The 20,667-nt window shown below is 43.4% G+C and overlaps 2 protein-coding genes across 13 annotated transcripts in view; both read right to left on the bottom strand.

Annotated features, from left to right (window-relative positions):
- Positions 1 to 8,353, bottom strand: part of LOC115160765 (mitogen-activated protein kinase kinase kinase 20) — a 53,663-nt gene extending 45,310 nt beyond the window's left edge. Inside the window, exons 1-3 of one of the 4 annotated variants that reach the window (XM_029711151.1) lie at positions 8,141 to 8,353; positions 6,010 to 6,203; positions 3,025 to 3,112 (exon numbers count right to left, since the gene is read on the bottom strand). In XM_029711151.1, coding sequence (XP_029567011.1) covers positions 3,025 to 3,112; positions 6,010 to 6,168 — 247 coding nt within the window. In that variant the 5' untranslated portion in view covers positions 6,169 to 6,203; positions 8,141 to 8,353. The remainder of the gene's footprint in view (positions 1 to 3,024; positions 3,113 to 6,009; positions 6,204 to 8,140) is intronic. The other 3 variants (XM_029711150.1, XM_029711152.1, XM_029711153.1) reach the window with 3 other exon arrangements.
- Positions 8,354 to 8,662: 309 nt separating this feature from the next.
- The window catches only part of LOC115160763 (rap guanine nucleotide exchange factor 4-like), a 51,265-nt gene continuing 39,260 nt past the window's right edge, over positions 8,663 to 20,667 (bottom strand). For all 9 annotated transcript variants that reach the window (XM_029711140.1, XM_029711141.1, XM_029711143.1 and 6 more), the window contains 15 exons: positions 19,347 to 19,425; positions 18,917 to 19,067; positions 18,548 to 18,636; positions 18,425 to 18,455; positions 18,183 to 18,261; positions 16,045 to 16,191; positions 13,919 to 14,016; positions 13,429 to 13,554; positions 12,849 to 13,027; positions 11,232 to 11,322; positions 11,021 to 11,071; positions 10,705 to 10,792; positions 9,780 to 9,844; positions 9,642 to 9,696; positions 8,663 to 9,522 (listed from right to left, as the gene is read on the bottom strand). In XM_029711140.1, coding sequence (XP_029567000.1) covers positions 9,395 to 9,522; positions 9,642 to 9,696; positions 9,780 to 9,844; positions 10,705 to 10,792; positions 11,021 to 11,071; positions 11,232 to 11,322; positions 12,849 to 13,027; positions 13,429 to 13,554; positions 13,919 to 14,016; positions 16,045 to 16,191; positions 18,183 to 18,261; positions 18,425 to 18,455; positions 18,548 to 18,636; positions 18,917 to 19,067; positions 19,347 to 19,425 — 1,457 coding nt within the window. In that variant the 3' untranslated portion in view covers positions 8,663 to 9,394. The remainder of the gene's footprint in view (positions 9,523 to 9,641; positions 9,697 to 9,779; positions 9,845 to 10,704; positions 10,793 to 11,020; positions 11,072 to 11,231; positions 11,323 to 12,848; positions 13,028 to 13,428; positions 13,555 to 13,918; positions 14,017 to 16,044; positions 16,192 to 18,182; positions 18,262 to 18,424; positions 18,456 to 18,547; positions 18,637 to 18,916; positions 19,068 to 19,346; positions 19,426 to 20,667) is intronic.

The following is a 20,667-nucleotide window of genomic DNA, read 5'->3' as shown; positions in this document are numbered from 1 at the left end:
GTTCCATATACAACCCTATCCAAAGAGGGAAACCTCAAACCTACAACCTTTCCAGGTATAACCTCAAAAGGGTTCTACCTGGAACCAAAAAGAGTGAACTTATGCGAACAGCCGAAGAACCATTTTGGAACCCTTTTTTCTAAGAGTGGCAAATTTAATAGATAATACAACTTCCTGAACTGCTTTTATCATACAACGTTTTGCTGTCCATCACAGTATAGCCCCCTCAAAGTGAGTATGAATCATAAACTCAAAGAAATAACGATATAAGGTGTTATGACATAAAAAAGTGTGCTTTCCTCCAGTAAATGTAGGTAGTTATTGACAAACACGATGCCACGTGGGTCAGCCGAGACAAATGTCATTTCCTGATAGACGTTGTTTGTTAGATAGCTGAGACTCCAGCCCCTGATATATGAGCAGACAGGAGAAATGTATGATCAGCATTGTCATAAAACACTTTCCTTTATCTGGTGCTAATTAGATTCTGCTTTGATAAATAGAGACAGCAGCTCCTTGACAACCAGCCGACCCAGTGTTTCATTTGGATATTGTGGGTGGGTGGGGGGGTGGGTTGTGTATAAGAACTGAAAAGCTCAGTTCTGGTGACTTTTTAAAATAACATTCTAATCCAAAGCTGACACCATGTAAAATGTAATTTCCACCTCTAGAAATGAGCCCAATTACATATTGGTAAAATGATTTTAACATATTGGACCATGCATATTATCAGGTATGCTATTAGCAATGAGCATTATCATCAGTAGCCCAACTGATGCAGCATAGTGGCTATAAATAAAAAGGCTGAAGCATGAGGTTACCTATCTACATTTAGCCCATCGAGCATCCTATTGATTGATTTTATGTCCCAAACAACTTGCATAAACAGTGAATATAATATAACGGGGTATAACGCCTACTGGTATAACCCCCCCACCTGTACTTTTTACAGAAACCACATCATGTCACCCTGGTTGCCACTACTCTTGCTCAACAAAAAATGTCATCTGTCTCATCACAATGTTTTAAGTCCCTCCAAGAAAATGATTTTAGGTAGGGTGGCATTTTACCCAAAGTTACCCTACAATTGACCCGTGTTTTGATTTGTTACATATAGCCCCACTCTCCCCTGTGCACTCACAGTGAATTGCAGAGAAGTAACCTGCTTAACCATGCAGCTGCTAAAGTCTCTGGGTTTAAAATGGTGCAGTTGGAGCATATTTAGGGGTTGAGAAATAAATCAATCAAGAATGGAAAGCTGGGAGCCCCCTCTTTTAATAAAGGCCATTAAAACTGCTGTTTTCGCAAATTGCAAGAATTGTTGTGCATTGACTGCTTGTCAGAATGCATGTTTCCATCCATATGGCACTCGTAACTTGAATGCACCTCGTGATTAATATTTATCTAGCATAGAACACACAACAACAAGGTAAATAGATCAACTATTCTACTATGGGGTTGTCTGATTTTTCTATTCATTACTCCTTTTGTTTGCAGAGGAAAAGTACATGTGGACTGTTCTATTATCTTCAAAGGGCGCCTCGGCAGAAATATTTTTTCATGTTCCTTGTTTTTTTGGCGAGGAGGCAATGATTTTGCCATGGAGCAGAGGCACAGCAAAACGACTACAACGGAAACACTGAGCCAACCCCATCTCTTGCACTCATGTAACACTGGCTGGAGGAGTGAAATGTAATGTCGGAGAACACTGTGAAAGATTTGAACATTACTGCCTCGTAGCGACAAAAGGGCAAATATGACTGTATTATAAGACATAAACAGACAGAGGAAACATCAGAGGCATCTGCTTTCCTGTCCGAGCAATACCTGATTTTAACAAAGATATTTTCCAATTCCTCAATCCATGAAGTCTCACAATGCTTATACAATGTGATTTCCTTTTTTTTTAAAACTAGGGCTGCATGTTTCCACACAACAACGTTCCACGATCTATGGGAGCAGAGCAGGAGCAGGTGGAGTATGCATGGGAGTGGGAGGTCTGACATTGAATGGGAAAGAGTACATGTAGTTAAATGTCATTTGTGGAAATCATCCTAAAAGTAGTGGTTGGACACTTCCAAAATAACCTGATTGCTTACGTCACTTTAAGGCCAAACTGCAAAAACTTAAAGGAAAATACCACTTTTCTTTGTTTCATTAGTCCACTGTTGATACAGTCCCACCATGTTTTTCATGTCAGCAATCAAGTTTTCAAGATATATAACTTTCAAAACACAGAGGGTGTTTGGACACATCATCACTTTCTGCATTTTGAAAGTTCTATATCTTGAAAACTTCATTAATGAAACAAATACCAAAAGATTGTTCTTGAGTGTTATTGTCCTTCAAGCTTGCCCAAAAAAATGAGTTATAGAGAACAAAGAAAGAATCATGTCTAAGGCAAGGCTGCAGACAAGAGTTCATAAGTGCAGTTGCATGCTTAAAAACCCCTAAGGAAGAGATAAGGGAGGAAATGGAGGCGTACACTAAGCAGTAAAACTCCTATTAGTAAATGAAAGGTGAAAATCCATGAAGTAGAAATCAATACAGTAAATAGATGTCTAGTGAGCACTATTTCTATCAACGGCAGTGTCGTTCACCACTCAATGGCTGAAAAGTGAATAGCTAACATCCTAACCATGGGAGTATTGAGTCTGCCAATGACCGCCATGTGATGTGATACTCAGAATATGGGCAGGGAGGGGTTTCCCCATACCACAGGGTGAGGACTGTCACACGGTATGAACTTTTAAAAACATCTCAGTCGCTAACATTAACAAAAAGCCAGCAACATGTAATCTTACTGAACCATAAAGCCATCTAATAACTAATGTGTTAATATAGACCACAGCACCATTCAGTTCTAAGCAAACAAAATAGCTGTGAAACAAGTATGAACAGATGGTGTTTGTTGGTTTTCCATTAACACAATAGATATAAACGTGGTCTGAATCGGCTGGGGAGATAATAGCTGTGGTTACTATTGCATGACAAACTAGCAAGATTAGGGTTGTAGAGACTTACCAGTGACAATTCCATAGTTGGGTGCTTCAAGGATCGCCCCATAGAACTGAATGATGTTCCGATGGCTCAGTACACTGAGGATTTCAGCCTGAACAGGGGACACACAGGCAAACGTAGAATTCACAAACAAAATATACTGAATATTTACAATGCCTTCAGAAATGATTCACACCCCTTGACTTTTTCCAAATGTTGTTGTGTTATAGCCTGAATTTAAAATAGATTAAATTGAGCAGGGATGTTTTCCAATGCCTCAAAAAGAAGGGCACTTATTGGTAGATGGGTAAAAAAATAAAAAAGCAGACGTTGAATATCCCTTTGAGCATGGTGAAGTTATTAATTTCACTTTCATTGGTGTATCAATCCACCCAGTAACTACAAAGATACAGGTGTCCTTCCTAACTCAGTTGCCGGAGAGAAAGGAAACCGCTCAAAGATTTCACCATGAGGCCAATGATGACTTTAAAACAGTTACAGAGTTTAATGGATGTGAGGCTGGATCAACAACATTGTAGTTAATCCACAATATTAATGTAATTGACAGAGTGATAAGAAGGAAGCCTGTACAGAATAAAAATATTCCAAAATATGTATCCTGTTCCCAACAAGGCATTAAAGTAATTCTGCAAAAAATGTGGCAAAGAAAATGAAGCAATTCACTTTTTGTCCTGAATTCAAAGTGTTTTGGATTTGCCCCAAACATTACAACACATTACCGAGTACCAATCTCCATATTTTCAAGCATTGTGGTGGCTGCATCATGTTATGGGTATGCTTGTAATCGTTAAGGACTGGGGAGTTTTTCAGGATAAAAAAAGACACGGAATGGAGCTAAGCACAGGCAAAATCCTACAGGAAAGCCTGGTTCAGTCTGCTTTCCACCAGACACTGGGAGAGGAATTCACCTTTTAGCAGGACAATAACCTAAAACACAAAGCCAAATCTACACTGGAGTTGCTTACCAAGAAGACAGTGAATGTTGCTGACTGGCCGAGTTACAGTTTTGATTCAAAATCTGTTTGAAAATCTATGGCGATTTGAAAATATTTGTCTAGCAATGATCTCCATTCAATTTGACAGAGCTTGAAGAATGTTGAAAAGAATAACGGGCAAATATTGGACAATCCAGATGTGAAAAACTCTTAGAGACTTACCCAGAAAGACTCACAGCTGTAATCACTGCAAAAGGTGATTCTAACATGTATTGACTAAGGTGTGTGAATACTTATGTACATTTATTTGTATTTCATTTTCAATTTATTTGCAAACATGTCTGAAAACATGTATTCACTTTGTCATTATGGGGTAATGTGTGTAGATGGGTGAATTTTTAAAATATTTAATAAATTTTGAATTCAGGCTGTAATATTACAATATGTGGAATAAATCACAGGGGTATGAATACTTTCTGAAGGCACTGTAGCTGATGTCTAAATTGTGTAGAATTGTGTAGGATATCAGTGAAGATATTTCTGCAGGCCTCAAAATAGGCATATTAAACAGAATATGTATGAAAAGGTACACCATAAATACAAAGGTATGTGGACACCCCTTCAAATTAGTGGATTCGGCTATTTCAGCCACACCCGTTGCTGACAGGTGTATAAAATCGAGCACAGAGCCATGCAATCTCCATAGACAAACATTTGCAGTAGAATGGCCTTACTGAAGAGCTCAGTGACTTTCAACGTGGCACAGTCATAGGATGCCACCTTACCAACAAGTCAGTTTGACAAATTTCTGCCCTGCTAGAGCTGCCCCGTCAATTGTAGGTGCTGTTATTGTGAAGAGGAAATGTCTAGGAGCAACAACAGCTCAGCTGAAAAGTGGTAGGCCACACAAGCTCACAGAATGAGACCGATGAGGGCTGAAGCACGTAGTGCATAAAAATCATCTGTCCTCAGTTGCATCACTCACTACAGAGTTCCAAACTGCTTCTGGAAGCAATGTCAGCACAGGAACTGTTTGTCAGAAGCTTCATGAAATGGGTTTCCATGACCGAGCAGCACCACACAAGCCTAAGATCACCATGCGCAATGCCAAGCATTGGCTGGAGTGGAGTGAAGCTCGACGCCATTGGACTCTGGAGCTGTGGAAAGCCTTCTCTGGAGTGATGAATCACACTTCACCATCTGGGTTTGGCGGATGCCAGGACAACGCTACCTGGCCCAATACATAGTGAAAACTGTAAAGTTTGGTGGAGGAGGAATAATGTCTGGGGCTGTCTTTCATGGTTCAGTCTAGGCACCTTAATCTTAACGCTACAGCTTACAATGACATTCTAGACGATTCTGTGCTTTCAACTTTGTGGCAACAGTTTGAGGAAGGCCCTTTCCTGTTTCAGCATGACAATGCTCCTGTGCACAAAGCGAGGTCCATACAGAAATGGTTTGTCGAGATCGGTGTGGAAGAACTTGACTGGCCTGCACAGAGCCCTGACCTCAACCCCATCGAATACCTTTGGGATGAATTGGAACGCCGACTGTGAGCCAGGCCTAATCGCCCAACATCAGTGCCCAACCTCACTAATGCTCTTGTGGCTGAATGGAAGCAAGTCCCCACAGCAATGTTCCAACATCTAGTGGAAAGCCTTCCCAGAAGAGTGGAGGCTGTTATAGCAGCAAAGGGGGGACCAACTCCCTATTAATGCCCATGATTTTGGAATGAGATGTTTGACGAGCAGGTGTCCACATACTTTTGATCATGTAGTGTATATCAGATGTATTTTTGTCACTTACAAGAAATCTCCAGAATCAGAATCACCCATACTTTAATTGGGCCTAATATGATTCCTCATTTGGCAATAGCCGTTCTTTAAAGCATACAGCATGTGACATTCTGTGCACAAAGCGAGGGGGAGTATAATGACTATGACTGATGGGTACCAAAAGTCACCACAACCCACTAAATGGGGTAGCAATTAAAATGATTACTATACCGACAATTAAAAAGTATATGAAAAGCCTCAGCAATTAGGACTCCTACCTCATTTTCGATCTTGAGCAGCTTTTTCACCGCCACCTCTTTGTCCTGAGAGATCCACCTGGCTCGGTACACGCTCCCGAAGCTGCCGCCGCCGCAGTTCTCGTAGAAGCGGATGTCATCAAACTTGATTTGCACGAAGGAGGCACTGAGAGGCAACATCTCATAATAACACTCAGCCCCAACTCAACGTCTGTCTGGAGGACCACATGGAAGGAGATAGCGGAGGAGGAAAAATAAGCACAGAAGTTCACTAAAAAGCAGTTTAGAACCGAATCTGTCATAGACTTGTCCCCCCACCCCCCAAAAAACCTCTGATTCCTCAAAGTAAAAGTCCTGCACCAGTGACACAACTGAGAGCAGCTGTACACTTGAGCACACCCTTAGAGCGTGTGACTGGGAAGCTGGATGTGCTGCTAACAGTACCCCAGGGAGGCCTCTGTGTCATTGGCTATGTCTGCCCGGAGTGGCACCGTGATATCCCTGATCTCAGCCAGTGATTTACGGGACATTCCATGAGCCCGCCTGTCCCAGACCTACGCCACACAGTCACCAGTACCAGTAAGCACTAAGTGAGTTTCCCAGGATCCTCTGCTTGTTTAAGGACTATGGATGGCATCCCTGGCATGCATTCTCCCTCTACTGTGATCACTTTGCACAAAATACACACGGCCAAAGTCACCGACTGTTCCAGCAGAGTGTAGAGTGGTCTGTACAGTACATGTAAGGCTGCAAAGCTAGACACACAAAGGTCTTAAAGGGAGTTTTTCCTAGCCACCGTGCTTCTACACCCGCATTGCTTGCTGTTTGGGGTTTTAGGCTGGGTTTCTGTGCAGCACTTTGAGGTATCAGCTGATGTAAGGAGGGCTATATAAATACATTTGATTTGATTTGATCTTAAAGGGATTGCATCCTCTAGTCTCGCATGAATCACTGCAAACTTTTCATGACACACCATCACTACACACTTGTTTTAAAAAACAAACCCAAAGGTGCTACACACCTCTAATTCTATATTCAAAGAACAGGGACTAGGTCTTCCTAATGTATATAAATGAAAGTGCAATAATAGGTAGAGGGAACACCAAACCATAAACTTTTTGCCCACAGACTACAATTAACGCACACTTCCCTTTGTTTTTAAATATCAACCTAAATGCATCTTGTACAGAAAGAATCCCTTCATTACAGGAAATTGTAGCTCGGGTTATTGTTCAGAAGTTTCCCATTTACTGCTCAGCAATTATGGCTTTTAAGAGGCTGTTACCTGGACCTAAATCAGGATTGCTATCCAGCCCAGCAGGAAATGCCTCCATTGTCACAGAGGGGTGCCAATTCTCTCTACTGATTTACGGCTATTGATGCTATACTTAGCTTCACACCAATCTTTTCAGTACACGAGCAGCTCCGACACTTAACCCCGAAGGGTTACAGGGATATTGGAGCTCGTTTTTGCCTGTCCTCACTGGAAAGTAAACACTCTGCCCCAGACACTGAAATAAGGGACCAATACCCATGTGAACATATACAGGCAAGTGGATACCTGCCAGAGCTCTACAGATGAAAATGTAAAAATGCAGCAGAAATAATCAAATGTATTGAGTTAACCTCGTCAGTTTTACCCATTCATATTATCCCGGTGGCGGATATGATTACATACTGTGTCCCATCAGGAAGTACAAACTTCAGGTCCAGCGAAGCTGCGGTGTTTAAACTACCACTCCGAAACAAAACTAAATAGAAGTCCCACTGCTGTTACTGACAATCAAAATGCCTGCAGGCATTTACAGTAAATAATTCAACCAGGGAATGGTCTATTGTTTATGCTGCATATATACACCACACAAAATATGTATAGGCTAGTGTAAATTGTGTTAAATATAATTTAGCAAGATTATGACACTTCAGCAGTTCAGGATCAACAGGAGTTGAAGGCAAGAGTACCAATATCCTCGATGACACGCATGTTGCGATGACAGATGACACGCATGAGACCAAAGCTTTTGCCAAACATAGACAACTGTAAAACAATGGAATTTGTTATTCACAACTTTCAAAAAAGTATGTAATTGAAAACGTTATGGCGCGTAGGCCTACTCACTGAAACATAATGCGATATTAGTGCATAGCCTACCTTTGAATTTTTAAACAAATAATAGAAACATTCAGTTTGACAGATCCAATGGGTAGTTTAACTTCTGCAGATGAACTACTGTAAAGAACGCACTTTCCTGGAAACCGGGCGTGACGTTTCTGATTTCACCACACCGGGATTTCTAGTTACACAACTTCTTCCTTGAGTCAGGCTGAGTGCTGAACGCTATAGAGAAATAGCCAGACATTAAAACCAGGGAAGTATCCCAACATCTTTCAAAGAGCTTCACAAATTCTGATGACAACAGCGCCACTCAATGGGCAAAACCGGTACACCAACGACACCATTAATTGAAGTAGCAGTCTATGTTATAACCAACACCTGCAATAATAGGGAATGGAATTCGTTTTTCTGTTATCAAAAGACATACTATGACAGCATAAAAGTGTATTTGAAATATCTTAGGCTACTGTAAATATATTTTCTGCTCAGCTCATAATGAGTTATTATACTAACTAATTAACAAAATAATCAATGGACAATCAAATGGACAGCATCATCAGCAGATACATCAAATTCATTTTTAATATTTACAGAATACACATGGCTAAAATATTTGCAGAAAACAGTTACCTTAGACTTTCAAAGAGGAATGTGCTCACATACTTTATATCCCAGCCCAACACCTGAAATCATTGCATGCTGAGGTCATAATACATATATGAACACATTGTACAACATGTGTAATAAAAAGCATCAAATCTGATTTAGAAAATAGATCGGAAACCACATCTGAATATCAGGATTTGGAATTTAGGAGGTTGGAGAGTGAAGTAAGAGCCAATGTTCCCATCTGTTTAACATAAACTTCACAGATTATTGTACAACAATCAAATGGATGATTTCCAAAAGATAATTCGCTTTATAGATTGTGTCCTTTTCACGGGGCTGGTGACTTCAAAGAATCAAATAGAGCTTCAGGGACATGAGAATGAGATGAATTTGAAAATACTTGGTGAAATTTAAGTGTGACTGCTGCCCATTGATAACAAAAAATGAAAACAATACCCAAAAGAAAACAAGAAGCAGAAATGATACTGACATTTGAAATACAGTTGAAGGCGGAGCTGATGAACTCTGCAGCTGTAGCTTACTTGACTATACTGTATGTATAATAAGGTGAAGTTCCATGTAGCAAAGTGGATATGTGTGTGTACTGGTACAACATATAAAGCAAGCTTATTGTTGGCAGTGGAGCAGCAGCATGTGACAGGTCCAGTGTCCGTCCAAGCTTCAGGTCCTGCGTGGTTCCAGTCTGTGGGAGAACTGAGACAGTGTTCTCTGGTTGTCAATCACAGTCAGCTGGCGCACATAGCTCCTCACATCCGGGTGGTTCTTACTGGTTTGAGATGGTTCTGCACCTGAGAGACGATATGAAAGAGAAATACCACCTTTATTATAACAGTATCCTGTATGCCCAAGCACTTAGAAACCTTCCCAGCCAAGTGAAGACTTTTAAAAGACAGTTATGTTTACTTACTGAATGGCAGACTTCTGCAGTGTCTCACTATTCTCACTGTATTAGCGATCATTCGCTGAAAAAAAAAAAAAAAAAAACTTTAGACTTCCAATCTAATATCATGTCAAAATCAATATCCTCTGGGAGGGAGGGCCTTACCATTTTCTCAAAATTGACCAAACTGTCAATGAACGTCTTGTTTCCATCATGAGTGAAAGTCATGTCTGGAAAGATAATAGCAATATGATTGCACACATAGAACATAGACAAAAGAATAAGGATTGGAATTGACAAGAGCAAACAATATAGAAGCTAGTTACACTGTGTCGCAGGCTGACACTCCAAAAAGAGATCAAAACTTGCTGATAATAACTTCTTCACACAAGAGGCAGTGAGGATAAACCTCTCATTAGTCAATCAATAGGTAAGATAACGGGTAAAACAACATGGTGGGTCATGTAGACGGTGGGAGAGAGCTGTGTTGGGTAAAACAACATGGTGGGTCATGTAGACGGTGGGAGAGAGCTGTGTTGGGTAAAACAACATGGTGGGTCATGTAGACGGTGGGAGAGAGCTGTGTTGGGTAAAACAACATGGAGGGTCATGTAGACGGTGGGAGAGAGCTGTGTTGGGTAAAACAACATGGAGGGTCATGTAGACGGTGGGAGAGAGCTGTGTTGGGTAAAACAACATGGAGGGTCATGTAGACGGTGGGAGAGAGCTGTGTTGGGTAAAACAACATGGTGGGTCATGTAGACGGTGGGAGAGAGCTGTGTTGGGTAAAACAACATGGTGGGTCATGTAGACAGTGGGAGAGAGCTGTGTTGGGTAAAACAACATGGTGGGTCATGTAGACTGTGGGAGAGAGCTGTGTTGGGTAAAACAACATGGTGGGTCATGTAGACGGTGGGAGAGAGCTGTGTTGGGTAAAACAACATGGTGGGTCATGTAGACGGTGGGAGAGAGCTGTGTTGGGTAAAACAACATGGTGGGTCATGTAGACGGTGGGAGAGAGCTGTGTTGGGTAAAACAACATGGTGGGTCATGTAGACGGTGGGAGAGAGCTGTGTTGGGCTGCACTGACCTTTGATCAGCAGCGGCATGAAGGGAATGATGGGCGGGTCCAGCTTGGCCACAGTGAGCCGGTACGCCCGGTGGTTCCTGGACGGGTCCTGTGGAAACACTCACACTGTTCTGAGATCTGCCACAACCATGTTAAGTGGGCACATCACAGTCACAGCCAAGCTCAACACATACATTGTTAGATGACAAATGACCATGCAAGAATGTGACGTTTCAATTCAATATTTGAATAAATTGAAGCTTTAGAAAGCAAGGCTAGAGACTGTGAGAGTGGATGAATGGTTGTTATGGGACTAAAAATAATTTAGAGTACTCACCATTAAGCTTTCAAATTCGCTGTAAAACTTCTTAAATTTGCTGGGTAGTTTCTGTCAACACAACAGGGAAAGTTAACAGATAGTTGAAATCATTATATTCTTGGGCAGGTGCTAAACACATGTGAGTGTTGTTGGACAGACAGATGCACAATGTCAGACAGACACACAGACGGACAAACAGTGAGACAGAAAGACAGCCAGAGACACCCACCTCCCAGGTCTGACTCAGTCTGCTCACGGCTGGGTTGCTCATGCCCATGATAATAGCAAAGAAGGAGTTGAGGTTCTTATACTCCTTACAGCTGTTACAGAGAGAAAGTAGTCCAAAGATTTATCAGTATAAGGTAACATGTTACATGTGACTAATTTAAGTCATCACAGGGGGTCATGAAGGAAACACTTGTCATTACCAAAATGATACATATACAGTGCATTCGGGAAAGTACTCAGAGCCCTTCCCTTTTTCCACATTTTATTACGTTACAGCAAATGTTACGTTACAAATTGATAAAAAAATAAATACATCTCAATCTACATACAATACCCCATAATTACAAAGCGAAAACTGGTTGTTATTAAGACCCTTTGCTATGATACTCAAAATTGAGATTAGGTGCATCCTGTTTCCATTGATCATCCTTGAGATGTTTCTGCAACTTGATTGGAGTCCACATGTGGTAAATTCAATTGACTGGACATGATTTGGAAAGGCACACACCTGTCTATATGAGGTCCCACAGTTCACAGCGCATGTCAGCGCAAACACCAAGCCATGAGGTCGACAGAATTGTCCGTAGAGCTCTGAGACAGGATTATGTCGAGGCACACATCTGTGGAAAGGTAGTAAAACATTTCTGCAGCATTGAAGGTCCAAGAACACGGTGGCCTCCATCATTCTTAAATGGAAGAAGTTTGGAACCACCAAGACTCTTCCTAGTGCTAGCCACCTGGCTAAACTGAGCAATTGGGGGAGAAGGGCCTTGGTCAGGGAGGTGACCAAGAACCAGATGGTCACTCTGACAGAGCTCCAGAGTTCCTCTGTGGAGATTGGAGAACCTTCCATAAGGACAAACATCTCAAGACAATGCAAGAGTGGCTTCGGGACAAGTGTCTGAATGTCCTTGAGCCTCCAGTCAGAGCCCGGACTTGAACCCAAAGCCACTCCTGCATTGAACCTATCTCTGGAGAAACCTGAAAATAGCTGAGCAGCAACGCTCCCCATCCAACCTGACAGAGTTTGAGAGGTTCTGCAGAGAAGAATGGGAGAAACTGCCCAAATACAGGTGTGCCAAGCTTGTAGCGTCATAACCAAGAAGACTCGAGGCTGTAATCACTGCCAAAGGCGCTTCAATAAAGTACTGAGTAAAGGGTCTTAATACTTATGAAAATGTGAAGACCACGGCCAACATGGGTCTTAATACTTATTTCAGTATAAAAAAAAAGATACATTTGCAAACATTTCTAAACATTTCTAAAAACCTATTTTTGTGTTGTCATTATGTGGTATTGTGTGTAGAATGATAAGGGGAAACAAAACTATTTAATCAACTTTAGAATAAGGCTGTAACGTAACAAAACGTGGAAAAAGTCAAGGGGTCTGAATACTTACCGAATGCACCGCACATTCAGCCATTCACACATTTGTTAATCTTGACACTTAAACCTTTTCCTTTAGGGATTGATTGGGAGGGTTGACTGTACCCTACAGCTAAGTGACACAGGTATGCAATTCTACTACTACAGCTCTGCAGTCAGGGGAGACAGTGTGTGCGCAAACGTGCATGTGTGCGTGCATGAGAGAGAGGGCGACAAGGCAAGGGCCACTCACTGGGCAGCGATCTTGATGAACTTCTTGAGCAGCTGAACACGCTTGCTGAGCTGAGCACACAGACAGATCTCTGTGATCACCCACAGCTGGATCTCATTGAACCTCCTGAGGAACAGGTCCATGTTGGCCGTGGTCTTCTTGAAGTTCTGCCTCCCAAATGTATAGTAGATCAGCTCATGCTGTAGAACAGGGCAAGAGAGAAAGTCAATGACCGTGTCCCTGATAGTTTCCATTATAATGTATCAATACATTGGTATAATAGTTGATTGATACACTCTTAGGAAAAAAAAGGTGCCATCTAGAACCTTCTGAAGAAACCTTTTTGGTTCCAGGTAGATCGTTTTGGATTCCATGCAAAATCCTTTCTACAGAGTGTTCTACATGGAACCCAAAAGGGTTCTACCTCCTATGGGTACAGCCGAATAGTGTAGGAAGACATAGCCTGCACCCAGAATGGCACACTATTCCCCATAGGGCAGGGGTCGAAAGTAGTGCACGAAACATGTATAGGGAATAGGGTGCCATTTAGGACGCAGCCATAGAATCAAGTAATTCCTCATTCGTCATTGGTCTGACGCACTTCATGTACACAGTGGAAGAGTTCCCAGTCGTAGAGAGTCATCTGGTAGGCCAGGTCTTTCGAGCTCATCAACTCAAAGCTGCCCAGGGAGCCTGTGGAGGGTCCTTCCTGCTCTGGTAAGGGCATCTGAAATATTGCGCAAACGTAATATACTGTATAATTTACAGTTGTCTGTATATCATTATTCATCATACAATTAACACTGATATGAAATACAGGACTGTTTTGATAGCTACAATGACAGTTATACAACTATAACAAGTCGAATTGCAACAGTAGCCTCAGGCCAGTGAACATATGTCAGTCGATTAAAACAAATATATTCCATTAGAGAAACACAACATGAGACGCAACATGCTTCATAGTAACAGCTGCATGAGATGTAGCTTGTAGGAAAACCTCTGGGAATTAGTTGGGTGGGTCTGAATGCTTGTTTTTCTTCATTGTTAATTTGTTGGGCAATATGTTTTTCTGAGGGGTATTTACGCACCAATGAATCCAGTTGATCCCCGGGACAGACAAATAGACGGCCGTTGATGCTGAGTGTGGAGAAGACGGAAATATCGTTGGGTTTTAGCACCACTTTATCTGAAGAAAAACAACAAACGAGCGATAATTAAAACATGATCATATTAAATACAGGACATTAGCATATTATTATGGTCTGTTCTGAAGAAGCATAACAAGGGTAAGGAAAAGATAGCGCTGCAGTGGATATCGGCCGTTTTACAGGCTCCCGACCAATTCAAAACAAATCTTATTAGCCACATGTGCCGAATACAACAGTGAAAAGCTTACTTACGAGCCCCTAACCAACAACGCAGTTTAAAAAAACTACGGATAAGAATAAGAGATAAAAGTAACAAGTAATTAAAGAGCAGCAGTAAAATAACAATAGCGAGACTACAGAGTCAATGGGCGGGGGCACCGGTTAGTTGAGGTAGTATGTACATGTAGGTAGAGTTATTAAAGTGACTATGCATAGATGGTAACAGAGAGCAGCAGTGGTGTAAAGGGGGGGGGGGTCTTGTTCAGGAGTTGTTCAGGAGTCTTATGGCTTGGGGGTAGAAGCTGTTTAGAAGCCTCTCGAACCTAGATTTGGCGCTCCGGTACCGCTTGCTGTGCGGTAGCAGAGAGAACAGTCTATGACTAGGGTGGCAGGAGTCTGACAATTTTTAGGGCCCTCCTCTGTCACCGCCTGGTATAGAGGTCCTGGATGGCAGGAAGCTTGGCCCCAGTGATGTACTGGGCCGTTTGCACTACCCTCTGTAGTGCTTTGCGGTCGGAGGCCGAGCAGTTGCCATACCAGGCAGTGATGCAGCCAGTCAGGATGTTCTCGATGGTGCAGCTGTAGAAACTTTTGAGGATCTGAGGACCCATGCCAAATCTTTTCAGTCTCCTGAGGGGGAATAGGTTTTGTCGTTCCCTCTTCACGACTGTCTTGGTGTGCTTGGACCATGTTAGTTTGTTGGTGATGTGGACACCAAGGAACTCTCAACCTGCTCCACTGCAGCCCCGTCGATGAGAATGTGGGCGTGCTCGGTCCTCTTTTTCCTGTAGTCCACAATCATCACCTTTATCTTCATCACGTTGAGGGAGAGGTTGTATTTAACAACACTGCCGCCACGTTGACCATGAACACGGGGGTACCTCAGGGGTCACGCCCCCCCATCCACAACGACAAGACCGTAATGGAGCCAAAAGGCTCCCGAACAGCTTCTACCCCCAAGCCATAATACTGCTGAATATTTAATCAAATGGCTACCCGGACTATTTGCATTGAACCTTTTTTGCACTGACTCTACGCACGCTCACTGGACTCTACCCACAAAACACACACATATGCATATTGACGCCACACACACACACACACACACTTTCCCACACACTTTCCCACACACTTTCCCACTCTTCACATACACTGCTGCAACTATGTTAATTTTCAATCCTGATTGCCTAGTCAGTTTTACCCAGAGTCGTCCTCTAACTTCATCATCAAAGAAAGTTGTCAAAAATACTTTGAAGAGGGTGCATTTATGATAACATTAGAACTGGCAATATTGCATTGATCATGACAGACGGGGGCATCCATCTTCCTCTGAATACTCAGCAGAGAATTGGGCCCAGATTCTTAGCAGCAAAACAAATGCTAGTAAATAACAGATTTATGGGCAATAGGATTAGGATCTCAGAGACAAAAGGAGCAGTGCTTCTGGCTTCATTTACTACTTGGTACGGGTGAAGTGCAGGTCAAACATAGGCCAGAGAAAGAGGTGGGTTAGTAAACCCTGGCAGAGACACTGGAATATCCATACAGCAAGTCCCAGCCAATGGCGGCAACATGCGGGTGTAGAATCTTATGAGTTGAAGCAAGCTTGCAGCAATATTGCCCCGACCTTTTCTCTATGCTGCTCTACTGCAGGCCATGGCCCTCCTGTCCCTATATTGAGCATACACCGGGTAACTGAAACAGACTAATCCAGCACCAACACCCAATCATTTCTAGTAAATCAGGCCTGATTAATGAGCATCATAGCATCTGTAAATAGCAGGCCATGTGTGGAAAGACTGTCAACCACCATCGTTTGATTAGCGTATAGCTGTGGCCCTTTTCACCTCCGGCCGAACTGAGGTTGACCAGGAGAAGGTCCTCCGCTGACCCCAGCTTGTCGGCCACTGCGCTGATGACCTCTCTGACCGAGGCGGCCATGGGGACCCGGATGGTGGTGTAGGTGTGGTCGCTGCAGTACACTTTGAACAGGACTGCATGGGGAGAGAGCACAATGCAGGTCCCTTAACATTTAGGATTGAAGGATGGCTATTGGGAAGACAGATCCGAGGCCAAGTGCATCAGCCTTGCCATGGTAGAGATTCAAAACAGATTAGAAAACACTGAGTCACTCCTGGCTGCAAGGCCAAAAGGCTCATGACTGCTAAACTGTGCTTTTCTATAGCTTATAGCTAGCTCTCTTCTAACGCATATCCTGCATGCTTTCACACACACATACACACACTTTATATATATATTTTTTTTAATTTTCATTGCTGGACATAAAAGACTGTAAAAACACCAGGAAATCAGCTCCAAGTGATATTAATTTTGGAAATCTGTGCAAGTATTCCCATGTGAGACACGTGATCATCTAAAAATACACTGCTCCAAAAAATAAAGGGAACACTAAAATAACACATCCTAGATCTGAATGAATGAAATAATCTTATTAAATACTTTTTACTTTACATAGTTGAATGTGCTGACAACAAAATCACACAAAAATAATCAATGGAAATCCAATTTATCAACCCATGGAGGTCTGGATTTGGAGTCACACTCAAAATTAAAGTGGAAAACCACACTACAGGCTGATCCAACTTTGATGTAATGTCCTTAAAACAAGTCAAAATGAGGCTCAGTAGTGTGTGTGGCCTCCACGTGCCTGTATGACCTCCCTACAACGCCTGGGCATGCTCCTGATGAGGTGGCGGATGGTCTCCTGAGGGATCTCCTCCCAGACCTGGACTAAAGCATGGATGGAGCGAGACATGATGTCCCAGATGTGCTCAATTGGATTCAGGTCTGGTTAACGGGCGGGCCAGTCCATAGCATCAATGCCTTCCTCTTGCAGGAACTGCTGACACACTCCAGCCACATGAGGTCTAGCATTGTCTTGCATTAGGAGGAACCCAGGGCCAGCCGCACCATCATATGGTCTCACAAGGGGTCTGAGGATCTCATCTCGGTACCTAATGGCAGTCAGGCTACCTCTGGCGAGCACATGGAGGGCTGTGTGGCCCCCCAAAGAAATGCCACCCCACACCATGACTGACCCACCGCCAAACCGGTCATGCTGGAGGATGTTGCAGGCAGACTCTGTCATGTCTGTCACATGTGCTCAGTGTGAACCTGCTTTCATCTGTGAAGAGCACAGGGCGCCAGTGGCGAATTTGCCAATCTTGGTGTTCTCTGGCAAATGCCAAACGTCCTGCATGGTGTTGGGCTGTAAGCACAACCCCCACCTGTGGACGTCGGGCCCTCATACCACCCTCATGGAGTCTGTTTCTGACCGTTTGAGCAGACACATGTACATTTGTGGCCTGCTGGAGGTCATTTTGCAGGGCTCTGGCAGTGCTCCTCCTGCTCCTCCTTGCACAAAGGCGGAGGTAGCGGTCCTGCTGCTGGGTTGTTGTCCTCCTACGGCCTCCTCCACGTCTCCTGATGTACTGGCCTGTCTCCTGGTAGCGCCTCCATGCTCTGGACACTACGCTGACAGACACAGCAAACCTTCTTGCCACAGCTCGCATTGATGTGCCATCCTGGATGAGCTGCACTACCTGAGCCACTTGTGTGGGTTGTAGACTCCGTCTCATGCTACCACTAGAGTGAAAGCACCGCCAGCATTCAAAAGTGACCAAAACATCAGTCAGGAAGCATAGGAACTGAGAAGTGGTCTGTGGTCACCACCTGCAGAACCACTCCTTTATTGGGGGTGTCTTGCTAATTGCCTATAATTTCCACCTGTTGTCTATTCCATTTGCACAACAGCATGTGAAATTTATTGTCAATCAGTGTTGCTTCCTAAGTGGACAGTTTGATTTCACAGAAGTGTGATTGACTTGGAGTTACATTGTGTTGTTTAAGTGTTCCCTTTATTTTTTTGAGCAGTGTATAATCAAAAGGTTTGAAATTATTGTTTTAGTCAAATATGATATATATTTTTGGCCAGTTGGAAATCCCTGCACAATGCCATACTTACTCTCATCATTACTCTTGATGGCCTGTCGTTTCTGCAGCTTCTCATCCCCCATGCTGAACTGCCTCAACAGGACTTTGTGCTAGAACAGAACAGGACAGACAGAAGTGTGTTAGTTCAACAACATGACAACAAAACCATGGGTGGGAGTAGGATGTAGCTTGGGGAAATGTAGCTCGGGCTGACAACGAAAACAAAAGCACAGAATATGACTGCAGTGCTTGGGTCACAGCTGGGTGACATACCTTTTGTTGAGAGGATCTGGCGTCATCAGAGCTGAGAAGGTAAACAAAATGAGATTACATCATGCTAAAGCCGGGGACGCTAAAGATAAGTGCAACGCAGTAACAATACATTCACACACTTACGTGTTTTTAACTATCTTCTCTAACTCTGGGAGTTGATATTTCAGAGCAGGAATCACCCTGGCATCATCAGATACAGACACAAAGAACTCCTGCGAAACACAACGCACTCAATGAGGAGAGATTAATGAGCCCAAACTAATTTGGATTATCAAATGACAAATCACTAATACTATACTATTACAGCAAACAGTACATGTTTAAGCAACAAGCTGAATAAGTGTGCCTATTAATAAAGGTTTGTGAGGAAGACACTGGTTATGGCAACCTATTCTGCAATGGCAACCTATTCTCTTCATTGGGCACTCATTTTGATTAGGGCCCTATGCCCTATATAGGGAATAGGGTAGTACTTGGTATGCATCCACTGACCTCTAGGAAGGCGAGGGAGGCATCCTCCTCCTGCAGGTGATCACCATGTACTGAGGCCCACTGCAGCACCAGCCTGATCACCCTCCTCTTGTTGTTCAGGGTATAGTCCAGACGCTCCTGTTCGGAGCCCTGGGACGCCTCAGCATGGTAGGTGCAGGGCAGTTAAGGACAGAAACACATCGCTACATCTTCACTGACTCACATCTAGTCCAGGGGCTGTTTGTAGCAAGCGTCTCAGAGTAGAAGTTCTGATTCAGGATCCGTTTTGCAATTTAAGTCACAATGAATATGATTTTTTGGACATGGCGGACCGGATCCTAGATCCTGATCTGCAATTTTTAATACATAGAAGGGATACTGATACTAAATCAGTAGAAATACACAAAAACATACGGTAATTATTTGCTATTTTCAGTGACTGAAAGGATATTGGGCCATGAGCACCGGACACAGCTGACTGTTAGGGATGAAGACGCAGTGCATGAGTACAAAGTCGTCCAGAGCTGGATCTGGGCAGACAGAGACAGAGAGAGAGCGACAGAGAAAGAGAGATAGAGAAAGTGTGAGAGAAAGAGAGAGCAGAAGACAGACAGAGAGAGAGAGAGAGAGAGAGGGGCACCTGTGATGTCAGATGAAAGGATGCCAGACCAGGCCAGCAGGCTGACAGTACTACAGGCCTGATCACACATGGCTGCTGGCTCTGTCACCGCAGACGGCTGCGACATGAAAGCAGCTTGGAGTCCAAGCGTAATTAGATCAGCCCTGTGATGCGCTGCTAATTATAAACATGAACAAACAGGTCAGCAGCAGCATGGAGGCCGGATGCTCGCTCGCTCCCTCTCTCTGATGATACAGAGGAGACGATCTAAACACGACAGCCATGACGAACACAACCATCTACATTATAGTCAAATCTTATTTGTCACATGTGCCGAATACAACAGGTGTAGACCTTACAGTGAAATACTTACTAACAAGCCCTTAACCAACAATGCAGTTTTAAGAAAATTCCTAAAAAAGTAAGAGATAAGAATAACAAATAATTAAAGGGCAGCAGTAAATAACAATAGCAGGGCTATATACAGGGGGTACCGGTACAGAGTCAATGTGCGGAGGGAAACCGGTGTCGAGGTAATTATGTAAATGTAGGTAGAGTTATTAAAGTGACTATGCATAGAAAATAACAGCGTAGCAGCAGCAGGGGGGAGGGGGGGGGGCAATGCAAATAGTCTGGGTAGCCATTTGATTAGCTGTTCAGGAGTCTTATGGCTTGGGGGTAGAAGATGTTTAGAAACCTCTTGGACCTAGACTTGGCGCTCCGGTACCGCTTGCTGTGCGGTAGCAGAGAGAACAGTCTATGACTAGGGTGGCTGGAGTCTTTGACAATTTTTAGGGCCTTCCTCTGACACCGCCTGGTATAGAGGTCCTGGATGGCAAGAAGCTTGGCACTGGTGATGTACTGGGCCGTACGCACTACCCTCTGTAGCGCCTTGCGGTCGGAGGCCGAGCAGTTGCCATAACAGGCAGTGATGCAACCAGTCAGGATGTTCTCGATGGTGCAGCTGTACAACCTTTTGAGGATCTGAGGACTCATGCCAAATCTTTTCAGTCTCCTGAGGGGGAATAGGTTTTGTCGTGCCCTCTTCATGACTGTCTTGGTGTGCTTAGACTGTGTTAGTTTGTTGGTGATGTGGATGCCAAGCTCTCAACCTGCTTCACTGCAGCCCCGTTGATGAGAATGTGGGCGTGCT

Source organism: Salmo trutta, chromosome 24 (assembly GCF_901001165.1).
Source record: "Salmo trutta chromosome 24, fSalTru1.1, whole genome shotgun sequence".
Classification (NCBI taxonomy): domain Eukaryota; kingdom Metazoa; phylum Chordata; class Actinopteri; order Salmoniformes; family Salmonidae; genus Salmo; species Salmo trutta.
Note: the sequence above shows the minus strand (reverse complement) of the source record. Positions and strands in the feature narration are given on the sequence as shown.